The sequence below is a fragment of the Pseudorca crassidens genome, chromosome 13, assembly GCF_039906515.1.
Source record: "Pseudorca crassidens isolate mPseCra1 chromosome 13, mPseCra1.hap1, whole genome shotgun sequence".
NCBI lineage: Eukaryota > Metazoa > Chordata > Mammalia > Artiodactyla > Delphinidae > Pseudorca > Pseudorca crassidens.
In genome coordinates, this window is record NC_090308.1 from 38,505,016 (window position 1) to 38,530,199 (window position 25,184).

Genomic DNA, 25,184 nt, shown 5'->3' on the forward strand with positions numbered 1-25,184 from the left:
AAATACCTTGCCGTAGGATGGTTAAATCATATGGTAAATATACATTTCACTTATAAGAAATTGCCAAACTGATTTCCAAGATGGTCATATTAGTTTTTATTCTCACCAGCAAATATTTTCTTTAAGTCTGTGGCTTGTCTTTTCATTCTCGGAATGGTGTCCTTCAAAAAGTAGAAGTAATTGTGCTTTCTATATTGATTTGCTTTGGCACTTTTGTCAAAAACTTCTTTACCATATTTAAGTCTGTTTTTGAACTCTGTTCCTTTTATGTGTCCATACTTTTGCCTAAATTACCCTATTTTAATTACTGTAGCTTTAAAGTTAGTCTTGAAATCAGGTAGTGTGAGTCTTCCAACTCTGTTCTTTTTCAAAATACTTTGGGCTACTCTAGTTCTTTTGCCTTTCCATAAAAGTTCTAGAAGCAGCTGGTTTGTTTCTACCAAACTCCTGCTGGAATTATGATTGGAATTGGGTTGAATTCATAGATCAGTTTGGAAAGAATTGATATCTTAATATGGATTCTTCCAATCCATGAGCCCGTTTATCTTGCCATTTATTTAGATCTTTGATTTCTTTCATTAGTGTTTTTTAATTTTCATCATTTGAAAGCTAGTGTATATTTTATTAGATTTATACTTAAGTATTTCTTTTTGTTGGTTTAATTTCAGTTTCCAGTTGTTTGCTGCTAATACTCAGAAGTATAATTGATAGATATGTCCATACTGATCTTGTGTCCTGTGACCTCATTAAACTTTCTTGTAGTTCTAGTAACATTCTTGTAAGTTCTTCGGGGTTTTTCATGTTGACAATTATGTGTGGAAGAAAGCAGTTTTATTTCTTCCTTTCCAAAGTATATACCTTTTCTTGCCTTGTTATATTGGCTGGGACCTCCAGTGTGCAGTCGAATACAAGTGGTGAGAGCAGAGATTCTTGGCCTTCTTTTGGATCTTAAGGGAAATCATTCAGATTTTCACCATGAAGTATGGTTGACAGCTATAGTTTTTTGTTTTTTTGGTAAATGTACTTTATCAACTCGAGGATATTCTGTTTGTTTGCTGAAAATTTTTTAGTTTGTTTTATAATGAATGGGTATTGAGTTTTTCAAATGATTTTTCTGCTTCCACTGAGATGGCCAAAATGGTTATCCTTTAGTCTATTAATGTGGTGAAATGATTTTTTTTGTTGTTGTTTTTGTTTTTGTGGTACGCGGGCCTCTCACTGCTGTGGCCTCTCCCGTTGTGGAGTACAGGCTCCGGATGCGCAGGCTCAGCGGCCATGGCTTGTGGGCCCAGCTGCTCCGCAGCATGTGGGATCTTCCCAGACCGGGGCACGAGCCCGCGTCCCCTGCATCGGCAGACGGACTCTCAACCACTGCGCCACCAGGGAAGCCCTGTGGTGAATTGATTTGATTGATTTTTCAAAAGCTTAATCAGCCTTGCTTTTTCCCAGCTAAACCCCACCTGATCACAATGTATCCTTTTGTATATTTCTTCTAAGACTATTTTCTTTTAAAGCAGTTTTAGTTTCACAGAAAAATGAGAGGTAGAGATTTTCCATATATCCCCTGCCCCAACACGTGGAAAGCCTCCCCCATTGCCAACATTCCCCACCAGAGTGGTGCATTTGTTACAATTAATGAACCTATCAATACATCAACACATCACAATCACCCAAAGTCTGTAGTTTACATTAGAGTTCATTCTTGGTGCTGGACATTCTGTGGATTTGGACAAATGTATAATGACATGTATCCACCATTATAGTAGCATACAGAGTAGCATACAGAGTAGTTTTCCTGCCCTAAAAATCCTCTCTGTGCCTTGCCTGTTCATCCCTCCACCCACTCCTGATCTGTTTGCTGTCTCCATAGTTATGCCTTTTCCAGAATGTCATATAGGTGGAACCATACATGTATGTATGTAGCTTTTTCAGATTGGTTTCTTTCAGCTAGTAATATCTATTTAAGGTTCCTCCATGTCTTTTCATGGTTTAATAACTCATTTCTTCTTAACATTGAATTATATTCACTGTCTGAATGTACCAGAGTTTATTTATCCATTTACCTACTGAAGGACATCTCATTTGCTTCTGAGTTTGGGCATTTACAAATAAAGCTGCTATAAACATCCATGTGCAGGTTTTTGTGTGAACTTAAGTTTTCAACTCCTTTAGTTAAATACCAAGGAATGCAATTGCTGGATTTTATGGGAAGAAATGTTTGGTTTTGTAAGAAACTGCCAAACTGGGGGGATTTTGATTTGGATTGCATTGAGTCTGTAGATCAAGTTTGAGGAACTGACATCTTAACAATATTGAGTCTTCCTAATCCATGAACATGGAATATCTGTCCATTTTGTAGTTCTTTGATTTTGCTAATCAGAGTTTTGTAGTTTTCCTGATATTGATCTTGTACATACTTAGTTAGACTTATACTAAGTAATTTGTGTTTTTGGATGCTAACATAAATGTTATTGTGTTATTTCAAATTCCACTTTTTCATTGCTGGTGTATAGGAAAACAATTGACTTTTGTACATTAACCTTGTATTCTGCAACCTTGCTGTAATCGCTTAGTTCCAGGAGTTTTTTTGTTGATTTTGCACTTTCTATGTAGATGGCAATGTCACCTGTGAACGAAGACAATTTAATTTTTTTCTACTAATATGTATACCTTTAATTTCCTTTTCTTGTCTTACTACATTCTGGACCTTCCGGGAAAATGTTGAAAAGAAGTAGTGAAAGGGAACATCTTTGCCTGATTTTAACGGGAAAACTTCCAGTTTCTCACCATTAAATATGATGTTGTCTGTAGGTATTTTGATGATGTCCTTTACCAAGTTCAGAAAGTTCTCCTCTATTCCTAGTTTATTGAGAGTTTTTATCATGAATGAGTGTTGGGTTTTGTCAACTGCATTTTCTGTATCTAAAATGTGATCATATAATTTTTCTTATTTTATCTTCTTGATGTGATGGATTACATTAATTGATTTTTGAATGTTGAACTAGTCTTGCATTTCTGGGATAACTTGGTCATGGTGTGGAATTCTTTGTATACATTATTGGATTTGATTTGCTAATGTTTTGTTAAGACTTATGCCTCTATGTTCATGAGAGAGGTTAATCTTTTATTTTCTTGTAATGTGTTTGTCAGGTTTTGTTATTAGAGTAATGCTGACTTCATAGAATAAGTTAGGAGGTATTCCCTCTACTCCTGTTCTCTGAGACTGTAGAGAATTGATATAATTTGCTCCTTAAGTGTTTAGTAGAATTCACCAGTGAACCTGTCTGGGCCTAGTGCTTTCTGTTTTGGAAGGCTATTAATGATTGATTAATTTTCTTTAATAGAGGCCTGTTCAAATTGTCTCTTTCTTGTGTGAGTTTTGGCAGCTTGTATCTTCCAAGGAGTTGGTCCATTTATGAAGGTTGTCAACTTTGTTGGCATAGAATTGTTCATAGTATTCTTTCATTATCCTTTTAATGTCCATAGGGCTTGTAGTGACATCCCCTCTTTGATTTCTGGTATTAGTAATTTGTGTTCTCTCTTTTTTTCTCAGTTAGCCTTACTGGGGGCTTATCAATTCTGTTGATCCTTCCAAAGAACCAGCTTTTGGTTTCATTGATTTTTCACTATTTTCTATTCCTAATTGCATTGATATCTGATCTAGTTCTTATTTTTTCTGTTTATTTTTGATTTAATCTGCATTTCTTTTTCTAGTTTCCTAAGATAGAAGCTTAGATGGTTGATTTTAGATTTTCTTTTCTGATAAATGCATTCAGTGCTATAAATTTCCTCAAAGCACTGCTTTCACTGAATCCCACAAGTTTCTATAAATTGTGTTATTTTCATTTAGTTCAAAAATTTTTTTAAATTTCTCTTGAGATTTCTTTGACCTATGTGTTTATTTTAAAAAGTGTATTGTTTAATCTCTAAGGATTTTGGGATTTTCCAGTTATCTTTTTGCTGTTGATTTTTAGTTAATTGCATTGTAGTCTGAGAGTAGTCAGTGTATGGTTTCTGCTGGTTTAAGCTTGATAATGTGTTTTATTGTCAAGAATGTGGTTTTGGTGAATGTCCTGTGTGATCTTGGAGAGGAATGTGTATTCTCTGGTTATTGGATAGAGTAGTATATAAATGTCAGTTATCCATTTGATTGGTGGTGTTGAGTTCAACTGTATCCTTATTGATTTTCTGCTTGCTCAATCTGTCCATTTCTGAGAGACAGGTGTTGAAGTCTCTTAACTGTGATAGTGGATTCATCTATTTCTCCTTGGCATTTTATCAATTTTGCATTACATAGTTTGATGCTCTGCTGTTAGGTGCATACATATTAAGAATTATGTCTTCTTGGACAATTGACCTCTATCATTATGGAATGCCTTTCTTTATCCCAGATAACTTTTGTTGTTTTGAAGTCTGCTCTGTCTGAAACTAATATAGCTATTCCTGTTTTCATTTAGTGTTAGCCTGTTGTATTTTTCTCCATCCATGTACTTTTATTCTGTATATGTGTGTATATTTAAAGTGGGTTTCTTGTAGATGACATAATTGGGTTTTATTTTTTGATCCACTCTGACAGTCTCTGTTTTTTAATTGATAAATTTAGATCTCTGACCTACAAGGTGATTATTGATAGATTTGGATTCATATTTACCATACTCGTTAATGTTTTCTGTTTGTTGCCCTTGTTTTTCCTGTTGTGTGTTGGGGGGGGGTTGTTTAAGCATTGTATATGATTCCATTTTCTCTCTTATATAGCATATCAGTTAAATTTTTTTAACTTCTGTAAAATTTTATTTATTTACTTATTTTTGGGTTTGTTGCCCTATTTATCAGTGCATTTGGGCTGCTCTAACAAAAGACCACAGACTGGGTGGCATGTAAAGAACAGAAATTTGTTTCTCACAGTTCTAGAGGCTGGTAGTCCAAGATTAGGGTGCCTGCGTGGTTATCTTCTGTGTCTGGTGAAAGCCCTCTTTGGGTTGCAGACTGCGAACTTCTTCATATGTCTTCACATGGCCGAAGGGGTGAGGATCTCTCTCGGGTCTCCTTTATAAGAGCACTAATCCCATTCATGAGGTCTCTCCCCTTTTGATCTAATTCTTCCCAAAGGCCCTATCTCCTAACATCATCGTATGCATTAGATTTTCAACATATGAATTTCAATCTGTAGCACCATGGAATTTGCAGTGTACGTTTACAACTAATCCACTTTCAAGTAACAGTATACCACTATACACACTTCAGTATAATGCTGTACCAGTTGATAGCTAGTGTGAATACCTTGTAATAGCAGAACAGTCTTTCCTCCTTTCCTTTCTACATTACTGTCATTCACTTTATGTGTGTGTGTGTGTGTGTATATATAAACAATGTGTGTATATATATACCCACATATATGTATGTATTACAGAAGTATGTGTATAGGCATAACATATATGTGCATACATAATACATTGTTTCTCTTGTTATTTTGAGCAAACGTTAGCTCAACTAAGAAAAGTAAGTTTTTATTTCACTTTCGTTTACCCTTTCTTTATGCTCTTTCCTTTTTTATGTAGATTAGAGTTTCTGACCTATGTTATTTTCCTCATCTCTAAAGAACTTTGAACATTTCTTGCAAGTAGGTCTACAATTTGGCAACAAATTCTGTTAGCTTTAATTTGGGAAAGTATTTCTACTTCTTTCAAAGGATAATTTGCAGAGTAGAGAACTATAGGTGGGTGAGTTTTTTTCTCTCAATGCTAAAATATTTCACTTCACTCTTGTTCGTGGTGTCTGAGGAGAACTCGGATATAATTCGTTACTTGTTTATCTATAGGTAAGGTGTTTTTTCCTCTGGCTCCTTTCAAGACTTTTTATTTTCTGTAGTTACAAGCGCTTTATCTAGGTGTAGGGTTTGTTTGTTTTGTGGAGGGTGGGGTATATATGTCTGATGTTAATTTGGGAAAATTCTGTCATTTAAAAAAATTTTTTTTCCCCTTCTCCTTCTGGTACTCCCATTATATTATACCATTTGTAGTTGTCTCACAATTCTTGGATGTTCTGTTGAACAAAATATCAGTCTTTACTCTCTTGGCTTTTTAGTTTGGGAAATTTCTATTGAGATAGTCTACAGCTCAGAAATTATTTCCTTAGCCATGTCTGCATTCTTCATTTCTGTTAGTGTTTTTTATTTCTAGCATTTCTTTTTGGTTCTTTTTTAGGATTTTCATCTCTGCTTCTTGTAGGCTGTCTACTTTATCCATTAGAATCCTTAACGTATTATAGTTGTTTTAAATTTTTGGTTGGTAAGTCTAACTTACCTGCCATGCTGGTTTTGATGCTTGCTCTGTCTCTTCAAATTGTGTTTTTTGCCTTTTGTTATGCCAGTAATTTTATTCCTAATAGCCAGACACTATGTACCAACTAAAAGGAACTGCTATAAATAGACTTTGGATTGTGTCATGGTGAGGTGTGGGGGAAGGAGAAACATTCCATCATTCTCTGATTAGGTCTTAGTCTTTTAATAAGCCTATGCCTCTGGACTGTGAACTTTACAAGTGTTTCTCAGTTTTTTCCTCCCCCCTTAAATGGGGGAGGATGGCTAGAATAGGTTGGAGTTGAGTATTTCTCTTCCCCTAGATTATTTATCCTCTGATAATACCCCAGCAAGTTAGACTCTATTTAACTAGTTTCTCTTGAGGTCGAGTGTTAAGAGCAGTGTTCTAGTATATTTCAGAATGGTTCCTTTTCCCCTTTGCTGCAAGAAGCAGGGGGGAATTTTTCTCTCATGTTTACTATGAGAACCTGGTTGAAGTCCTAGAGGAAAAGTTCACAAATTTGTGGGGCCTTTGTATAACTGGGTTTTCCTGGAATTTTTAACTCTCAGACTTGTCCACAGTGAGGCTCCAGCAATTCTTCAGTTATTCTCCAGGATATCCTCCCTGCACAGTGGTTCCCAAGTGAGTTTCCACTTGTGGGCTCTAGTAAGCCACGACTGCCTATATTCACCTGTCTGTCTCTTCAGTCTTGGGGGCAGTGACTTACCCTATGTCCTCACCTAGCTTATGGATCCTAGAAGAATTGTTGATTTTTTTAGTCTGCTTGGCTTTTTACTTGTTGTTAGGATGGAGTGGGGTTTCTAAGCTCCTTACCTGTGGAAATGGAAACTGGAAATCTTTGTATACTTTTTATATTGTTGACAAGATATTAGGGACTTTTTTTTTGATGTTCATAAAAGATATTGGTCTGTTGTTTCCTTATGATATCTTTGGATTTAGTATCACTTTTTTGCCTCTTCAGTTTTCTGTAAGAATTTGGGTAGAGTGGTTTGATTTATTCTTCAAATGTTTAATGGAATTCACTAGTGAAGCCGTCTATGCTTGCGAAGGTTTGTAACTACAAATTCAGTGTCTTGACTAGATACAGGGTTATTCATCCTATATATTTCTCATGAATGATTTCTGGTAGTTTGGATTTTTCATGGAGCATGTCCATTTTATCTAAGGTGTTGAATTATTGAATAAAATTGCTCATAGTTTTCTCTCATAATCATTTGATGCTTGTAAGATCTGTAATAATGTCCTCTCATTTCCTACACTGATGATTTGTGTGTTCCCTCTCTTGCTGTTTTTTATCCTGATCAGTCTGACTATATAGGTTTCTAAATTGTAATGTTCTTCTAAAACTAGCTTCACGGACTTCCTTGTTTCCTGTTTTTTACCTCATTGATTATCTTTATTCTGCCTATTTGGGCTACAATTTGCTCATTTAATAACTTAAGGTGGAAGCTCTGATCAGTGATTTGATATATTTATTCTTATTTAATATAGCCATTTAATGCTATAGGTTTCTTTTAAACACTGCTTTAGGTGCATTCCAAAAATGTGATATGTTATTATTTTCATTGTCTTTAATTTATTCTTTGATGTCTTTTGCCTGTGGGTTAATTAGACTATGCTATTTAGTTTCTAGAGATATCTTTGTTATTGATCAGTATTTACTTCCATTGTGGACCAAGAATCCATGTATGATTTGAATAATTTTATATTTATTGAGATTTGAGATTTGTTTTATGGCCCAGAATATAGTCTGTTTTGGCTAAGTGTTCTCTGTGCTTTTGAAAATAGTTTTTACTGTGCTTTCATTAGATGGAGTATTTCCTAAATGTCAGACACAGTTGATTAATAATGTTGTTCAAGTTTTCTATATATTTATTGGTTTTTTTTGCTTCTATTTCAATTAATGAAAGAACATAAATGTGGATTTGTTTGTTACTCTTTTTAGTTTTATTAATTCTTTCCTTGATGCATTTTGAAGTTCCCTTTTAGATGCAGAAATATTTACGATTGTATGTTTCCTCCATGAATATCCCATATTTCCATGTATCAATATGTCCCCTTTTATTATGAAATGGCCCTCTTTATCCCTGGTAAAATTCTTTACTCTGAAGTCTACTTTGTCTGATACTGCTGTAGCGTGGTATGTGTGTATGTATATATATATGTGTGTGTGTATGTATTATTTTTGTATATATATGTATGTACACTTTTTTCTTTATACTTTTAACCAATTGTGTCTTTGTGTTTAAGTGGGTTTCTTGTAGAAAAGTTGGATCTTGCTCTTTTATCTGACAATCTGCCTTTTAATTGGGAGTGTTTAGTCCATTTATGTGATTATAGATTATGTTTAGGCTTAAATCAACCACCTTTCTATTTGTTTTCTGTTTATCCTCTCTGTTCATTGTCTCTTTTCCTTAGTTTTTGCCTTATTTTGGATTAATTAGCCATTTCTTAGTATTCTGTTTTATATCTTTTAGCTTACTAGCTGTATTTCTTTGTTTTGCTTTTTTATAAGTCACTTTAGGGTTTTTAGTATTTAACTTAACTACAATCTACCTTTGTGTGATATCCACTTTATTTCTAATTTAAGTGTATACAGAAGTATAGTTGAATGTCTCCTCTTCCAGCCTGTTTTTTTTTAATTAATTAATTTTTTTATTATTTATTTTTTGGCTGCATTGGGGCTTCATTGCTGCATGGGCTTTCTCTAGTTGCGGCGAGCGGGGGCTACTCTTTGTTGTGGTATATGGGCTTCTCACTGCCGTGGCTTCTCTTGTTGCGGAGCACGGGCTCTAGGTTCATGGGCTCTAGAGCGCAGGCTCAGTAGTTGTGGCCCATGGGCTTAGTTGCTCCGCGGCATGTGGGATCTTCCCGGACCAGGGATTGAACCCGTGTCCCCTGCATTGGCAGGCAGATTGTTAACCACTGCGCCACCAGGGAAGTCCTTCCAGCCTATTTGTAATTGTCACACATTTTACTTCCATCTTTGTTATAACCACCAGAATACATTGCTATTATTTTTGCTTAAAAAAAATAATAATCTTTTAAGGTAATCTTTTTGATGTAAGAAAAAAATACACACTACTTCCTTTGTTCATTTCTTTTGGGTAGATCCACATTTCTGCTGGTGTAACTTTCCTTCTTGAAAGATAGATTTGTTAGTTTTTGATTCTTTATGCCTAAAAATGTCTTCACTTTGCCTTAATTTTTGAAAGATATTTTTGCTGAGTATAAACTTCTGTGCTTACAGTGGTTTTTTTCATTCAGTAATGACATTTGGCTTGCAGTATTTCTTACTAGAAGTTGATACCTTTCTTTGTTCCTCTTTATATAATGTGCCTTTATTATTTTGCTTGCTTTTAAGATTTTTCTGTTTACCATTGTTTTTCAGCAGTTTATGATGTGACTTGGTGTAGTTTTCATTATATTTGTATCACTAGGGTTTTCTTGAGTTTCTTGGATCTATGAGTTTATAGTTTTCATTAAATTAGGAACATTTTGGCAATTATTTCCTCAAAAGGACTTTCCTGTCTCCTCTCTCCTTCAGGAGCCCCAATTTCACATATATTAGGCTGTTTGAAATTGTGTCACAACACTAATCCTCTGTTTTGTTTTTTTTTTTTAGTTTTTTAATCTCTAATTTTGGATAATTTCTTTTGCTATGTCTTCAAGTTCATTAGTCTTTTCTGCAGTGTCTTATCATGTACTTTTTGGTTCAGAGATCTTATTTTTCATCTCCATAAGTTTGATATGGATCTTTTAAATTATCTTCCATATCTTTCCTTGACATGCTGTGTTCTCTCCTTGAGCAAATGAAGTATAATTACAATAACATTAGAGTGCCATTATTTATAACTGAATTAAGTCATCTGTGTAATTTCAGGTTGGTTTTGATTTATTGACTTTTCTCCTCATTGTAGGTTGTTTTTTCCATACTGGCATGCCTACCAATTTTTTTATTAGCTGTTAGGTATTGTAAATTTTACCTTGATGGGTGCTGGATGTGTTGTATTTTTAAAAAACATTCTTGGGCCCTATTCTTAGACATAGGTGAGTTATTTGAAGAGAATTTGATCTTTTCAGTGTTTGCTTTTAGGCTTTGTTAAGTGAGACTGGAGTAGCTTTAGCCTTATGGCTTATTTCCACACACACCCCCTACCCCCCCCCCCCACCCCTGCCCAATACTGTGTAATAATAATAGCCTTATAACTCTGCTCAAGGCCTTATAAAGTTCTTCCACTCTGGCTGGTAATACCACCCTCCCCACTCCCCCACCCCCACCCCACAGAGTAATTTAATCAAATGCATGTACTGATCAGTGCTCTGCTGAAGACACAAGTTGAAGCTTCTGCAGATCTCTGGAGTTCACTCTTGGTGTAGCTTTCTCCTCTCCTTGTTTCTGCCCTATGAACTTTAGCTGCCTTCACTTCCCTGAACTCTCAACTGTCCCAACTCTGTCTCCTCAATTCAGTAGACTGCTGTCCTCTGTCTGGATTCTCCTCCCTGCACTGGAAACTCTTTCCCAGGCAGAAAGATTGGGACAGTCATAGAGTTCACACTGTTTCATCTCTCTCAGAAACTAGTGTCCTACATTGCCTATTGTTAATTGTCTGAAAAACCATTGTTTCATTAATTTTTTTCCCTTGGATTAAGGCAGTAGGGTAAGTCTGGTCACTGTTACTCTATCTTGGCTTGAGTTCATGGTACTTAATCCCAGACTTTATTCATCGATCAGATTTTATTTTCAGCTGTTTTTGTTTTGTTCCATGATAGTTAATTACTGTTTTTTTAAGCATGTTTTTCCCCTTCTCATTTCTTCTCAGCCTTGCAATCCTCCTTTTCAGCTTGTTCTATTCTTTTCATTTTGAGCTCTCCTTTTTGCTTCAGGTGTACCAATTTTAGGGAATTTCCTCTTCTTACTGAGTTATGTTTTATTTCAGATTGGATTTTTCAAATGCCTTTTTTTTGTCTGAGGGGACATGTTTGCTTATTTTTATGTTTTGCTAAAGTGTGTTTGCATTGTTTCCACGACATTTATTTTTATCTTACTGAAGTTTAGTATAAGTGGTTCTTATCCTACCTTATATTGGTTACTATAGTGTGTCTGGCTTCTACAATTCTCCCTTCCTGTGGTATCTGATGGTATGGTGGAGCTCAGCCTAGATTATATTCAATTCTTTTGAGGATACTTTCATTTTGCCTTTCTGAGATATTGTTAAATTCCATTACTAGTATTTGCCTCTCCTGCTGAGGGAGATATTCTTTTTCCCTAGGATATACTACTAGTTTAGTGTGGAGTTCTGTTAGACAATGCTAGCTAGCCTCACTTGTTCACTTATCCTGTTTTGCCTGATTCTAATAGAAAATTTTACTGTTATCACTACTACCAAGTCAGAAGAGGGAAAAGATAAGGATATCAATTCACTTCTTTTCCTCCTCTGGCGTATCTGAGAAATATCAGACTTTTGTGAATTCACCAGCATGATTTCTGGGGTTAAAAGGCAGGAGTTGGAGATCAGCTTGTAAGTGTGAATATTCCATTCCTTTTCTTAGCTAAACTTTGGTTGCTGCTGCTGTTTTTTCCCCCCTTTTGTTGTTTTAACTGAGTTTACTCATTTTGCTTGATATAAAGGGCAAGCACTTTTTGGTTTTACTTTGCTTCAGTTTTACCCAGAAGTTACTAAATTTTATAGTTTATAGATAATATATGTGAACCAAATCTCTTGGTAATTACTTTAACTCCAATCCTTTCTTTTTTGAGTAGATAGAATGTAAGTTTTCACTGTATCATTTTAAACTATACTGACTTTTAAAGTTCTTTTTCCAGATACCATGTTTGTGTGGCAGTGCCCCATGTTTGCTGTGCCGATGCTGTCCTAGTGGAAACAACTCCACTGTAACTAGGTTGATCTATGCACTTTTTTTGCTTGTTGGAGTGTGTGTATCTTGTGTAATGTTGATACCTGGAATGGAAGAACAACTAAATAAGGTTAGTTTTCTTTTTTTTTTTAAATGATTAACTGAACCTTTAGTATGTATATGCATAAAACTGCTTCTTGTGTATTGGAAACAGAATACTGTAAAAAGGAAGAATACTTAATCCGAGTTTTAGTAGTTCATGATCATTTAGGAAAGACAAACAGTGAAAGGCAGCTTATTAAAATTCTCTGATGGTAGGGCAGAAAATGTGTTGTGTTAATATGAGGAAATCAGTAATTCTAACCAGGGAAATGTCAGAATCACTGTGGGTCTCATGGAAAAAGGGACATTCTAAGAATCAGTAAATTTTTGTATGCAGAAATTGAAAAATAGGAAGCAGAATGAGGATAAAAGCTTTTTGAGCTAAGTATGTATGCCTTAGGAAGATTTATCTGATAATTAGGATAGAAGGCAGCAGTTAAGTATGGTGGCTCTTGGAATGGTGTAATCAAGAAGGGCATAGAGGGCCTGAAATAATTCTCTGAATGTAGAATTGACTGAATCTGGATTTAAATATTGGCAGTGATAGAATAATAAATAATAACCAGGTTCTGATCCTAGATAACTGAGAGGAAACTGTTGCTGTTAACTCAGGAAAAAAAAGAGAATAGGTGTTTTATTAAACTTTTTTTTTCCCCCAGGGAGTCAGGTTGTGCAAAGAGATGGGGAAAATATAATCTAGTATATAATATGTTAGCTTGTGGGTACTGCACCACATTGTGTGTGTGTGTGTGTGTCCAGCAGGAAGGAAAAAATTTGGGTGTGTAACTCATAAAAGAAATCAGAGATAGAGATGAAATTCAAACTATGGCAGCATATGCTGAAGAAGACCATTTGGAGTGAGGAGAGCTAGAGCTTTGACAAAAGCTCTAAAGGGAGTTGATGGAGAAAAGGGAACCTCTGAAGGAACAGTGAAAAAAGAGAACCAAGAACCTGTTTAGTAGGCCTTAGGAACAGAGTCTTAAGAATGACAGCATAATGTCTGTTTAAAAAAGGTAAAGGAGTGTGAGGATTAAGAAGTAGCCTTGGGATTTGACAGCCAGTATATGTCTAGTGTCTTGAAAAACCATTTATAGAGTGCTGACCTAGAAGGATTGGGAGGGAGAGTTAGATGGCTATGAGGAAATGGATCCAATGAGAATAGACTGCTGATTTAAGGAGTTTTGTAATGAAGATAGTAAGTCTTAGAGGGAGGCTGAATTAAAGAAGTTTTTAGGCTGGTGAGATTTAATTATTTGTATTTTGAGAATAGTCATAAGGGATCTAACCCGTGAGAGAGAATGTGATCAAGAGAAGGCATATAGAAGTTATTTTTCCTCCAAGGAAAAATGAATGACAATAGAAAATTTGAGGTTGAGAGAGTGTTTATGTCAGATAACCTCCATTTTAAACCATAGTTGTCTGCTTAGGGTTGACTTTGGGGTAAGGAAAAACAGTGTAAGTTTGGGAAATGAGCTTATTACAGTTTCAAAGTAGCATTGTACATGGCATATGTAGATGCTCAGTTAATGTTATTCAGGTCCTTCGTATAAGCAGAAGACGTTCATATGTTTTTTGTCATGGATCCAGTTGACTGTTGTTATGAACGGTTTAGTTTATAGATGTTAGTTAGTTTGTAACCCCCAATGTTTCTGCTTCTCTGCTTTCTGAAGGTCATCAGAGAATTGCATTTCCTAGAGTGCTTGTGATATGTAGGGTCATGTCTCTAGTACTGGTCAGTGAGTTATGCGTAGAAGTGATAAACATCACCCTCTACTTGGTAATGCAGATTCTCCTTTCTTTTCTCTCGCAACCTGTATATCATTTGAGATGGTGGCTTCTCTGGCAGCCTGGATTCTTTTAGTTGACTAAGTAGAACCAACCATGAAATACATCTTTGCTGTTTAAGCCACCTATATTTGGAGGTTGTTACTGTAGCAACTTAACCTAATATAGGTGATTGAATTAAAACTTAATGATGGGAATTAGCCAGGTGGTGTGCTGCTCTCATTTAAGGGCATGGGATAATTAAGGGTGTTAGTGAGTACATGTTGCAAGTGAGTATGGGTAAGTACATATTGCCATAATTGTTAAACTAAGTTGGGAAAGTAGGGTTCAAGTGAGACCAAGAAAGAGCTTATAGACTGTACAGGAGCTAGCAAAAAGAAAGTAACACCTGCATCAACTTAAATAAAATTTTAGGTTCTTGATTTTAAAGGCACATATTAACAGCTGTATTTTGGCATACTGGTTTGCTTTAACGTTTCTAGAGGCAGTAATTCACTCTGATATATGTGAATAGTGTATCTACTCCCATTTATTTCACTTAAAAATATTTTAAAAATACTTTCTTGTACTCTGATTTCAGTGTGATTTTCTGAAATGGTCATCAGTCTTTTTTAAGATTTTAAGTTAAAAAATAAAAATACAGCCAGCCATTTTGCTGTTAATCCAAATCCATCCATTATCAGAAATAACACTTGTAGAATGAGGGACCAAAACTCAAAATGCCATCATGGTTCTCTTTAGTATTTAGAAACCGATTTAGTTACTCTGTGATTATTTACACTTTTATTGATTGTATTTTTCTCTTATACATGTGATTGAATATATCCCAGTGGAATGCAAGTTTTAAAAAAAACTTAGAATAAGTCTGCATGTTAAAATAAGCATCCACTTTAGGATTGACATTTGTAGCTTATCCGGTGCTCACATAAAGTAAAAAAAGAGTTACACTTCTGTCTTATGAAAACGTGTAGACGTAGCTTGATTACATTTCAGCATAAACTGTAAAGTGAACTTCAATTTTCTAAACCTTAAACTATTTGATTACAGAATTTTCATTTTTTCTTGAGAAAATTCTAGATCACAAATTGCTGTTTTGTTTTCAGATTCCTGGATTTTGTGAGAATGAGAAAGGAGTGGTCCCTTGTAATATTCTGGTTGGCTATAAAGCTGTATACCGTTTGTGCTTTGGCTTGGCTATGTTCTACCTTCTCCTATCTCTATTAATGATCAAAGTGAAGAGCAGCAGTGATCCTAGAGCTGCAGTACACAATGGGTAAGGTTTTTAATAAACTTCAATATAAAGTCTGCATAGTCTCTTCTCAGTAATTTTGAGTCTGTGTAAAGAAAGTTTAAGGTAAAATAAACTTGAACAATCTGCAGAATTATTTTATTCATGAATGACAAGGTAAGAAAATCCTCTTGTCTCTATTAGAGAATGTGTTGGAATTTGGAAATATAAATATTAAATAGTAGCCTTGGGTCATTTATTGGTATAGTCTCTGCATTATGTTTAATAAAGTTGACCCATGTGAACAACGCAGGTTTGAACTATGCAGTTCCACTTTATACGCAGATTTTCAACAGTAAATACAGCGTACTACACAATCCATGTTGATCTCTAGTTGAATGAATTCACAGATGAGGAACCTCGGATACAGAGGGCTGACTATAAGTTATATATGGATTTTCAACCATGCAGAGAGTTGGCACCCCTAACTCCAGCATTGTTCAAGGGTCAACTGTATTTTCATCCTAAAAAGGAAGATTTATCATATCTGTGACTAATAATGAGGAGCTTATTCCTCCTTCTCCTCTTAGCTTTTTGTAGGCCAATCTCACTACATAAAACTGAACTCAGTTCCTAAGATGTACAGTGCAGCCAAAATGAAAAACTTTATTCCTTTGAAACAAGGTGATTGATTGATTTTCTAAATGGTTATACTGAACAACCTAGAAACTTCAGGGTCCCTTTTATCAGTCTCCCTTAATATAGAGCACTACTTCTCACACTCAATTTTGAATGTTTTGAATTTTATCACTGTTTTTTCCCCTCATAAATAAAAAAAAATTTTTTGGAATATCTGCTATTGCTTATCTATTAACATGCTACCAAAGACAAGAAGAATGAACAAGTGAAATATTAATGAAAAAAGATGTGCTGTGCCAGGTTGATTTTATTTTGTTTTGTTCCCTTAGTCATTGGTTGTTTTAAATTTTTTTTGCAGTCTTAAAACATCTTTACTAAATGTATTTTTAAACACTTCTCAAAATGTATTACAGGGTGGCTATCACAGTCATTTCATGAGATAACATTCTCAAAACATGCACTAAGCACTCATGTCACTGTTAATGGTTTTTTTAAATTGAGTTATAATTGACATATAACATTGTGTCAGGTTTAAAGTGTACAAAGTGTTAATTTCATACTTTAATATATTACAGTATGATTACCATCATAGTATTAGCTGACACCTCTATCACATCACGTAATTATTATTTCTTAGTTGTGATGAGAACAGTTAAGATCTAGTCTCTTAGAAGCTTTAAAGTACATTTTTCTTTTTCAGATTCCACATATTGGTAATATCATGTATGTTTGTTTTTCTTTGTCTGGCTTATCTCACTTAGCATAATGCCCTCAAGGTCCATCCATGTTGTTGCAAATGACAGGATTTCCTTCTTTCTCGTGGCTGAATGATATTCCATTGTGTATATATACTATAGTTTCTTTATTCATCTGTTGACAGATACTTAAGGTTGTTTTTATATCTTGCCAATTATGAATAATTCTTCAATAAACATGGATGTGCAGATATCGTTTCAGTACCCTATTTTCACTTTCTTTGGATATATACGTAGAAGTGGGATTGCTGGATTGTATGGTAGTTCCATTTTTATATTTTTTGAGGAACCTTCATACTGTTTTCCATAGTGGCTGAACTAGTGTACATTCCCAGTAACAGTGCATAAGGGTTCCCATTTCACCACATTCTCACCAACATTTGTTATTTCTTGTCATCATGATAGCCATTCTAATAGGTCTGAGGTGGTGATATCTCATAATGGTTTTGATTTACATTTCTCTGATGATTAGTGATGTTGAGCACCTTTTCATATGCCTGTTGGCCATTTGTATGCCTTCTCTGGAAAAGTATTTAGTTCCTCTGTCCATTTTTTAATTGGATTGTTTGTTTTTTTAATGAGTTGTATGCGTTCTTTATATATATTTGGTATTAACCACTTTTTGATACATGGTTTGCAAATATTTTCTCCTATTCTGTAGGTTGTCCTTTCATTTTGTTGATTGTTCCTTTTGCTTTGCAGAAGCTTGTTAGTTTGATGTAGTCCCACTTGTTTGATTTTACTTCTGTTGTTTGTACTTTTGCTGTCTCATCCAAAAACTCATTGCCAAGACCAATGTTGTGGAGTTTCTTCCTTACTTTCTTCTTCCCAGTATCAGCATCTTTCTAGTATTGATATCTTTTATGGTATCAGGTCTTAAATGTTTAAGTCTTTAATTCATTTTGAGTTAATTTTGTGAGTCGTGTAATAAAGGAGTCCATTTTCATTTTTCTGTGGTTACCCAGTTTTCCCAAGACTGTTGAGGAGACTGTCCTTTGCCCATTGAGTGTTCTTGACTCCCTTGTCAAATATTCGTTGATCCGAAATGGAAGGGTTTATTACTAAGCTCTCTCTATTCTATTCCATTGGTCTAGGTGTCTACTTTTATGGTACTACTGTTTTAATTACTGTAGCTTTGTAGTATAGTTTGAAATCAGTAAGTGTGATATTTCCAGCTTTGTCCTTCTCATGGCTGATTTGTCTATTTGCGGTCTTTTGTAGTTACATACAAATTTTAGGATTGTTTTTTCTATTTTTTTTTAAGTGGCATTGAAATTTTTATAGGGAGTACTTTGAATCTATAGGTGGCTTTGGGTAGTATGGACATTTTAACTATTCTTCAGATCCACAAACACGAGTTATCTTTCCATTTGGTTGTGTCTTTTTCAGTTTTTTTTTAATTCAGCCACTGTGCCTTTTGGTTGGTGAATTCATTACATTTACATTTAGCGTAATTATTGATATGAAGGACTTACTAATGTCATCTTATTCATTGCTGTCTGGCTGTTTCATATTTCCATAATTTCTTTTTTCTTTGTTAACGCCTATGTAAATTGGTGATTTTCTTTGTAAATTGGTGGTATGGTCTGCTTCCCTATTTTCTGTAAATCTACTTTAGGTTTTTGCTTTGTGGTTACCATGAGGCTTACATAAAACATCTTATAGATAAAACAGCCCATTTTAAGCTGATAGCAACTTCAGTTGTATACAAAAGCCCTACCCATTTACTCCTCTTTTATTTTTTGATATTATAATTTATCTCTTTTTATATTGTATATCCATTAACCAATTATAATAGCTGTTGTTTTTTTTTAATACTCTTTAATCTTTATACAACAGTTACGTAGTTAACACACCATGCTATTAAAGAATTAGATTATTCTAAATCTGTGTATTTCCATTTACCAGTGTGTTGTATACTTTTGTATGTTTTCGTGTCACTAATTTACTGTCTTTTTGTTTCAACTTGAAGAATTCCTTTCACCATTTTTTACAAGACAGATTTAGTGGTGGTGAATTCCTTGGATTTTGACTGAGAAAATCTTTATTTCTCCTTTGTATCTGAAGGATAACTTTGCTGGACAGAGTAATCTTGGCTGGCATTTTTTTCCTTTCAACACTTTGAGTATGTCACTTAAAGTCATTCTACTCTCTCTTGGCCTATAGGGTTTTCTACTGAGAAATCCACTGAGAGCCTGATGGAAATGACTTTGTAGATTACAGTCTTTTTCATCTAGCTGCTTTTAGGATTCTCTCTTGTTCTTTGATTTTTAACAGTTTTCATTATGTAATATGGCTTAGAAGATTTGTTTGCATTGAGCTAATAGTGTGATCTATTAGCTTTGTGAACTTGGATGTCCAGACGTAGGAAGTTCTCAGCTATTATTTCTTTTCTTTCTTTTTTTTTTTGTGGTACGCAGGCCTCTCACTGTTGTGGCCTCTCCTGTTGCAGAGCACAGGCTCAGCGGCCATGGCTTACGGGCCTAGCCGCTCCGCGGCATGTGGGATCTTCCCGGACCGGGGCACGAACCCGTGTCCCCTGCATCGGCAGGCGGACGGACTCTCAACCACTGCGCCACCAGGGAAGCCCCTCAGCTATTATTTCTTTAAACTTTTTGCCCCCTTCTTCCTCTCTTCTTCTGAAACCCAATCATTCTAATATTTGAATTCCATAGATTACTGAGGCTTTCTTCCCTTTTTCATTTTTTTTCTCTGTTCACCCCTGATTGGGTTATATCAAAATTCCTGTCCGTTTTTTCTGTCTTCCATTTGATCTGCCCTTCTGCAGATCTCTATTGTAATTTTCATGTCTTTTGTTGAATTCTTCAGCTCCAGAGTATGTTTGGTTCTTTTTTATGATTTCTGTCTCTTTGTTAACTTTCTCATTTTATTCATATATTTTTTTCCTGGTTTTTGTTGAATTATCTTTGTGTTTTCTTATAGCTCATTGAGTTTTCTCAAAACAGCTGTTTTGAATTCTTTATCTGCTAGACTGCAATATTTTATGCCTTTGTGCTCAATTATTGCAGGATTATTGTTATCTTTTGGTGGTGAAATGTTTTCTTGATTCTTCATGTTCCTTGTAGTTTTGCATTGCTTTCACATTTGAAGTAGCTGATGCCTCAAATCTCTACTAGTTGTCTTCAGATAAGGTTATTGATCCTGTTATATCTAGGGTTCTCTCTGACTCTGAACACCTGCTTCTCACTTCTTGCGCCTTCCTGTGGCAGAATTCTTAAACTTTTATGTCTTCTCTGGTTCTTTCAACTCATTTGGCTAGCTAGTGGAAATCTGTCGTCCAGGCATTTATTGTGTGTTTTCAAAACTATTCATTTGTACAGTGTACCTTATTTACACTTCCATATACACCAGTTATAATAGCTATTGGTGTATATGTAAAATAAACCTGTGAAATGAAACTAATATTCTCATTTTATCATAATGAATTAAAACTCTCCTAAAATAGTTTACATGATATTCTTCACTTCTCGTTTTCAGGATATCCTCAGAAAGAATAGAATAGTCACATAAAGTGTAGCTGTTCTTTAAGAATAGCTCTTCAAAGATTTCATACATGAAACTACTTGTTGAATGAATATTTATTAATAAAAAATTTTTTTTGTTGTTTTAGATTCTGGTTCTTTAAATTTGCTGCAGCAGTTGCAATTATTATTGGGGCCTTCTTCATTCCAGAAGGAACTTTTACAACTGGTAAGAAATCTTTTTTTTCCTTTAATTGTGTGATGTTGATATTTTATAAGGAAATTGAAATAATTGTTGCCTGGAACTGTAACTATTTGTTCCCCCCACCCCACCCCACCCCCGTTGGCAAAATCAAGGCATTTATGTAAACTTTTATTTTTCCTTTTGTATATTGATTGTGAAAATGAAATAATGAAAAGTGAACCAGTCACTCATTTGTGGTTTTTTGCTTTTTTTTTTTCTTTCAGTGTGGTTTTACGTAGGCATGGCAGGTGCCTTTTGCTTCATTCTCATACAGCTAGTCTTACTCATTGATTTTGCCCATTCGTGGAATGAATCATGGGTTGAAAAAATGGAAGAAGGGAACTCAAGATGTTGGTACGCAGGTAAGCTTTTTGTCTTACAGAACATCTTCAAGATAGCTGAAGTTTGAAAGTGAGAACAGATATGTAGACTATGGGAAAATCACGATTTTTATGGTATAATTTTCTGTGAGGAGGTTTTTAGCTTAAGTTTGTGAGTGGCATCTTATCACATTATATCAGCAACTTTACTTGTAGAGAGAGTTTTTGGCATGTCAACTAGGAACATACCCAAGAACCAGGAAATAATCCAGAAGACCATGAATGGCTAAAATAGAAGTTCCAAAGCCTATTGCTGAATGCATGTATATTTTACAGCCTAATTTCCTGGGAAGCCTACAGAAGGTTAAAAGTAAAATATTAAAGGGACGAGGACTGCTAGAAATAGATGAACAAACAGTGGTACAATTCTTAAACAGCAGCAAGCAGGAAAAATAAAAAAGCAACTCTGAAACATTTTGCGTAAGTGCAAAGAATGCCCTTATGTGTAACTAACACCTAAGGGAATTTTTACAGTAGTGTTTTAATGTTTATTTATAATGATGAGCTTGAGTCCTGTGCTTATGCTCTAAAACAGGGATCAAACCTCAGATGCTTACAACAGGCAACAAAAATGAGGGAGGAGAACCAGGTTTAAGTGCATTTTCAATCTTTTGCAAATAGAAGGGACTGTGATGAATTGGAGAGTGTAAAGGCCTTTATCTAAAATGCATATAGCTACTGCTCAGTTCCATCTAGTAGTTGCCTTGTGGAAATGTGAACCCAGTGTTGCTTAACTTTTCTGATTTTTCCAAAAGAAGCCATAAATCTGGATTTTTATGTGAAATGATCTGAGTTTCAGCTAAAAAAAAAGAACAATTTTTTTAAAAAAATCAGAGTGAAAGCTAAATCCAGCATGTCTGCTAGCTTCATATTTTCTCTCATACAACTAATTTGTGGTATTCGATCTCAGTGGTTAAAATAAAGGGTTTGGTATTCAAAGAAATGAACTTTGGTCGTTTGGAAAATTTACTTATATAGAATATCTCATTTTTTAATGTTAAATCTAGTGTAAGAGTTTCTGCTTTGTTCCTTACTATATCCCTAGGGCCTTTGTAGGTATTCAGTAAGTATTTGTTTGATGGATCCCCTGTCAGTGAGGCACATCGACATAAATACATGTATATTAAGCATACATTAGCACAGAAACTAAAACGTGTGTGTGTGATAGAAGAAACTTACGTTGTCTTATTAAATAATAATGACTTACTCTTGAATAATTTTTTTTAAGATTTTAGTTGATGAGGAAAAGCATTGTTTTGCAGGCAAAATAATTTTCTTAATGCCCTTGTTTACAACTGAATGATTATCATTCTTTAAAAACCTTAATATTTCCCTCCTAGTTATTTTTCTGTGTTTTGAAAATAATGGCTAATACATCTGAATGTGTTTTGGAAACTATGAAGATCATAGTGTGTTACTGTCCTTGAAAACACATCATCATAATGAGCTATATATAAAGACTATAAAATTCTTAATGTGATAAAGCTCAGAATATCTTTACCTGCTTATATAGCCTGTGTAATGCTGACATAATGTTAGTTGCTTAAAGTAATATTTTTGAATGAAATAAGATTGCTTGTAAAATGAGCCATATGCCTAATTCCTAATATTAGTGATAAAATCTAATTGTCCAATGTATTTCTTTCACAGCTTTGTTATCAGCTACAGCTCTGAATTATCTGCTGTCTTTAGTTGCTATCGTCCTGTTTTTTGTTTACTATACTCATCCAGCCAGTTGTGCAGAAAATAAAGCGTTCATCAGTGTCAACATGCTCCTCTGCCTTGGTGCTTCTATAATGTCTATACTGCCAAAAATCCAAGTAAGCTTGGATTAGTTCATTAATGTTTATGAAGCTTCTATTTTTTAAGTTTTCCTAAATCTTGAATGATAACAATATTTTTCTGTTTTGCTTATTTTTTTGTAGGAATCACAACCAAGATCTGGCTTGTTACAGTCTTCGGTAATTACGGTCTACACAATGTATTTGACATGGTCTGCTATGACTAATGAACCAGGTATGTTCGTTTGCTTGGATTTGTTTCTTTTTAATGAATCCTACAGCTTTTCTTTTTTCAAAGATGGTCATTTTGTAAAATTAAGCTCACAGAGAAATGAAGAGAATGGGAATAATACTATTTTCATCTTTGATGTATTGCTATATTTTTTCACTTAATTTCTTCTTTCACTAGCAAAACTATAAGAAATTATATGAAAATTATAAGAAATATACCTAATTTGTACAGTGCATATGATAGTATACGTAGAAGGAAATAAGAGCTGTTAAAATGTTTGATTCTACTGTAAATAGTATAGTTTTTTTCCACCTATTATTTTTTGTCTGTGATTACCTTAAAAGTGAATATAATTAATTGGTCTTTGTAATCTTTTTATAGGCCAGTTTTATTGCATTCTGTGGGAGTAGAAGCCTGTATATGTCATTTGCAGTGAAACAAATTAGAAGTTAATAATTACAGTCGACCCTTGAACAACAGAGTTTTGAACTGCACAGGTCCACTCATCCATAGATTTTTTTCAAATATATGTACTGCATTACTACACGATCTGCAGATATGAATGGCTGGACATGGAGGCCAGCCATAAAATTATATGCAGATTTTCGACTGTGTGAGGGGGTTGATGCCCCTAATCCACTTGTTGTTCAAGAGTCAACTGTACTATTTTTTGAAAAGGAAAAAAATGGTCTTTCTCAGAATAAAGAAAAATTATAAAATGTTTTCTGAATCTTATATTTCATTGAGTTTATAAATTTTATAGATGCTTTATCACTAGTTGGAGAAAATGTTTTTGTTTTTGTTTTTTTTAGTTTACTAGAGAAAGATTCCTTATATTTGTCCAGGTAAGTGTCTAGAAAAAAACTAATAGTAATTTGCTTTAGGGATTATCCTTATATGAATGGCTTAAAGATAAAAAACATTTTTCATTGATAAGGTGGCAATTGACATATCTGGCTTTGTGGGAGGAAAACATGTGGGACACTTAAGTGGATACCAACCCTATTTAAATTCTTTATTTACGGGAGTCAAAAGGCTGAATAAGCATTAGGTCATTATGCCTTGTTTGCTCATTTCCACAAACTATTTGCTAAAATTCTAGTAACTGATTTTATGTATAAACTATATAACAATGTAGTTTGGCAAATTGATAATAACAATAGTCATTTTATTGAGTTTATCTCACACTTTGTAGTAGAAAAGCCAGTGCATTTTAGTTTAGAATATCTGAATTTTATTCTTTACTTGAGCTTTGCTTTAGAGGTCGTCTAAATTTCACCAGTTTCCTGATCATCGAAAAGCTTAATGTCTCAGCTCCTGCATGAGGTTGAAAATGGTTTTCCAAGCACGTCTATAAAATTAGCACTATAAAATTTTTATAAAAAGGTCTCTATAAATAAAGTTGTCTTAAAGTATTTTTTTTGTGCCTTTTTCTAACAGAATGTTTTGAATTTGCAAGAGTATAAGAGTTAAAAAGAACTACATTGTGCTCTGAAAAAAATTTTATACTATTCTGAGATTTTAATTTGACCTTAATTTACATTATAGAAACAGAGTGCAACCCAAGTCTACTGAGCATAATTGGATATAATACAACAAGCACTGTCCCAAAGGAGGGGCAGTCTGTACAGTGGTGGCATGCTCAAGGAATTATTGGACTAATCCTCTTTTTACTGTGTGTGTTTTATTCAAGGTAAGAAAAATTATGGATTTTCATTTTTTTAAAAGTCCAGCTATTATTCACATATGAATCTTTAAATTCCCCATTTTTTCCCTTCTCTCTTCCTAAACTGTCTTCCATGCAGCATCCGTACTTCAAACAATAGTCAGGTTAATAAACTGACTCTAACAAGTGATGAATCAACATTAATAGAAGATGGTGGACCCAGAAGTGACGGATCACTGGAGGATAGAGATGATGTTCACCGAGCTGTAGATAATGAAAAGGATGGTGTCACTTACAGTTACTCCTTCTTTCACTTCATGCTTTTCCTGGCTTCGCTTTATATCATGATGACCCTTACCAACTGGTACAGGTACTTATATTTTATGAAAACTTTGCATGTGGAAACTGATGGCTTTTTTGTGATTTCATTGTTAAATGTGGTATGGAGTACTTTTTAATCCTCCAATATATTTCAAAATTTACAACTAAATGAATAATGAGATCAGTTTCAGAAATGCAGGCTTTATTTCCTTGCTTCAGCAATAACAATCATTGAAATATTTCCACATCTTGAAGAGACTGAAATAAAGTTTCATGAAACTAACACATTGCTTAGGGAAATACATGTTGACAGTTGATCAAACACAATGCTTGCTTTTCTTTTTAATACTGACTAACCAGTTCCCAACATAGTGCAATAAAAAGATACCT

The 25,184-nt window shown here is 34.4% G+C and overlaps 1 protein-coding gene across 1 annotated transcript in view; it reads left to right on the forward strand.

Annotated features, from left to right (window-relative positions):
• Positions 1-25,184, forward strand: part of SERINC1 (serine incorporator 1) — a 31,736-nt gene that overhangs the window by 4,271 nt on the left and 2,281 nt on the right. Inside the window, exons 2-9 of the mRNA XM_067702237.1 lie at positions 12,148-12,309; positions 15,170-15,339; positions 20,320-20,399; positions 20,639-20,776; positions 22,445-22,614; positions 22,720-22,810; positions 24,356-24,500; positions 24,613-24,843. Of these exons, the coding sequence (XP_067558338.1) occupies positions 12,148-12,309; positions 15,170-15,339; positions 20,320-20,399; positions 20,639-20,776; positions 22,445-22,614; positions 22,720-22,810; positions 24,356-24,500; positions 24,613-24,843 (1,187 nt within the window). The remainder of the gene's footprint in view (positions 1-12,147; positions 12,310-15,169; positions 15,340-20,319; positions 20,400-20,638; positions 20,777-22,444; positions 22,615-22,719; positions 22,811-24,355; positions 24,501-24,612; positions 24,844-25,184) is intronic.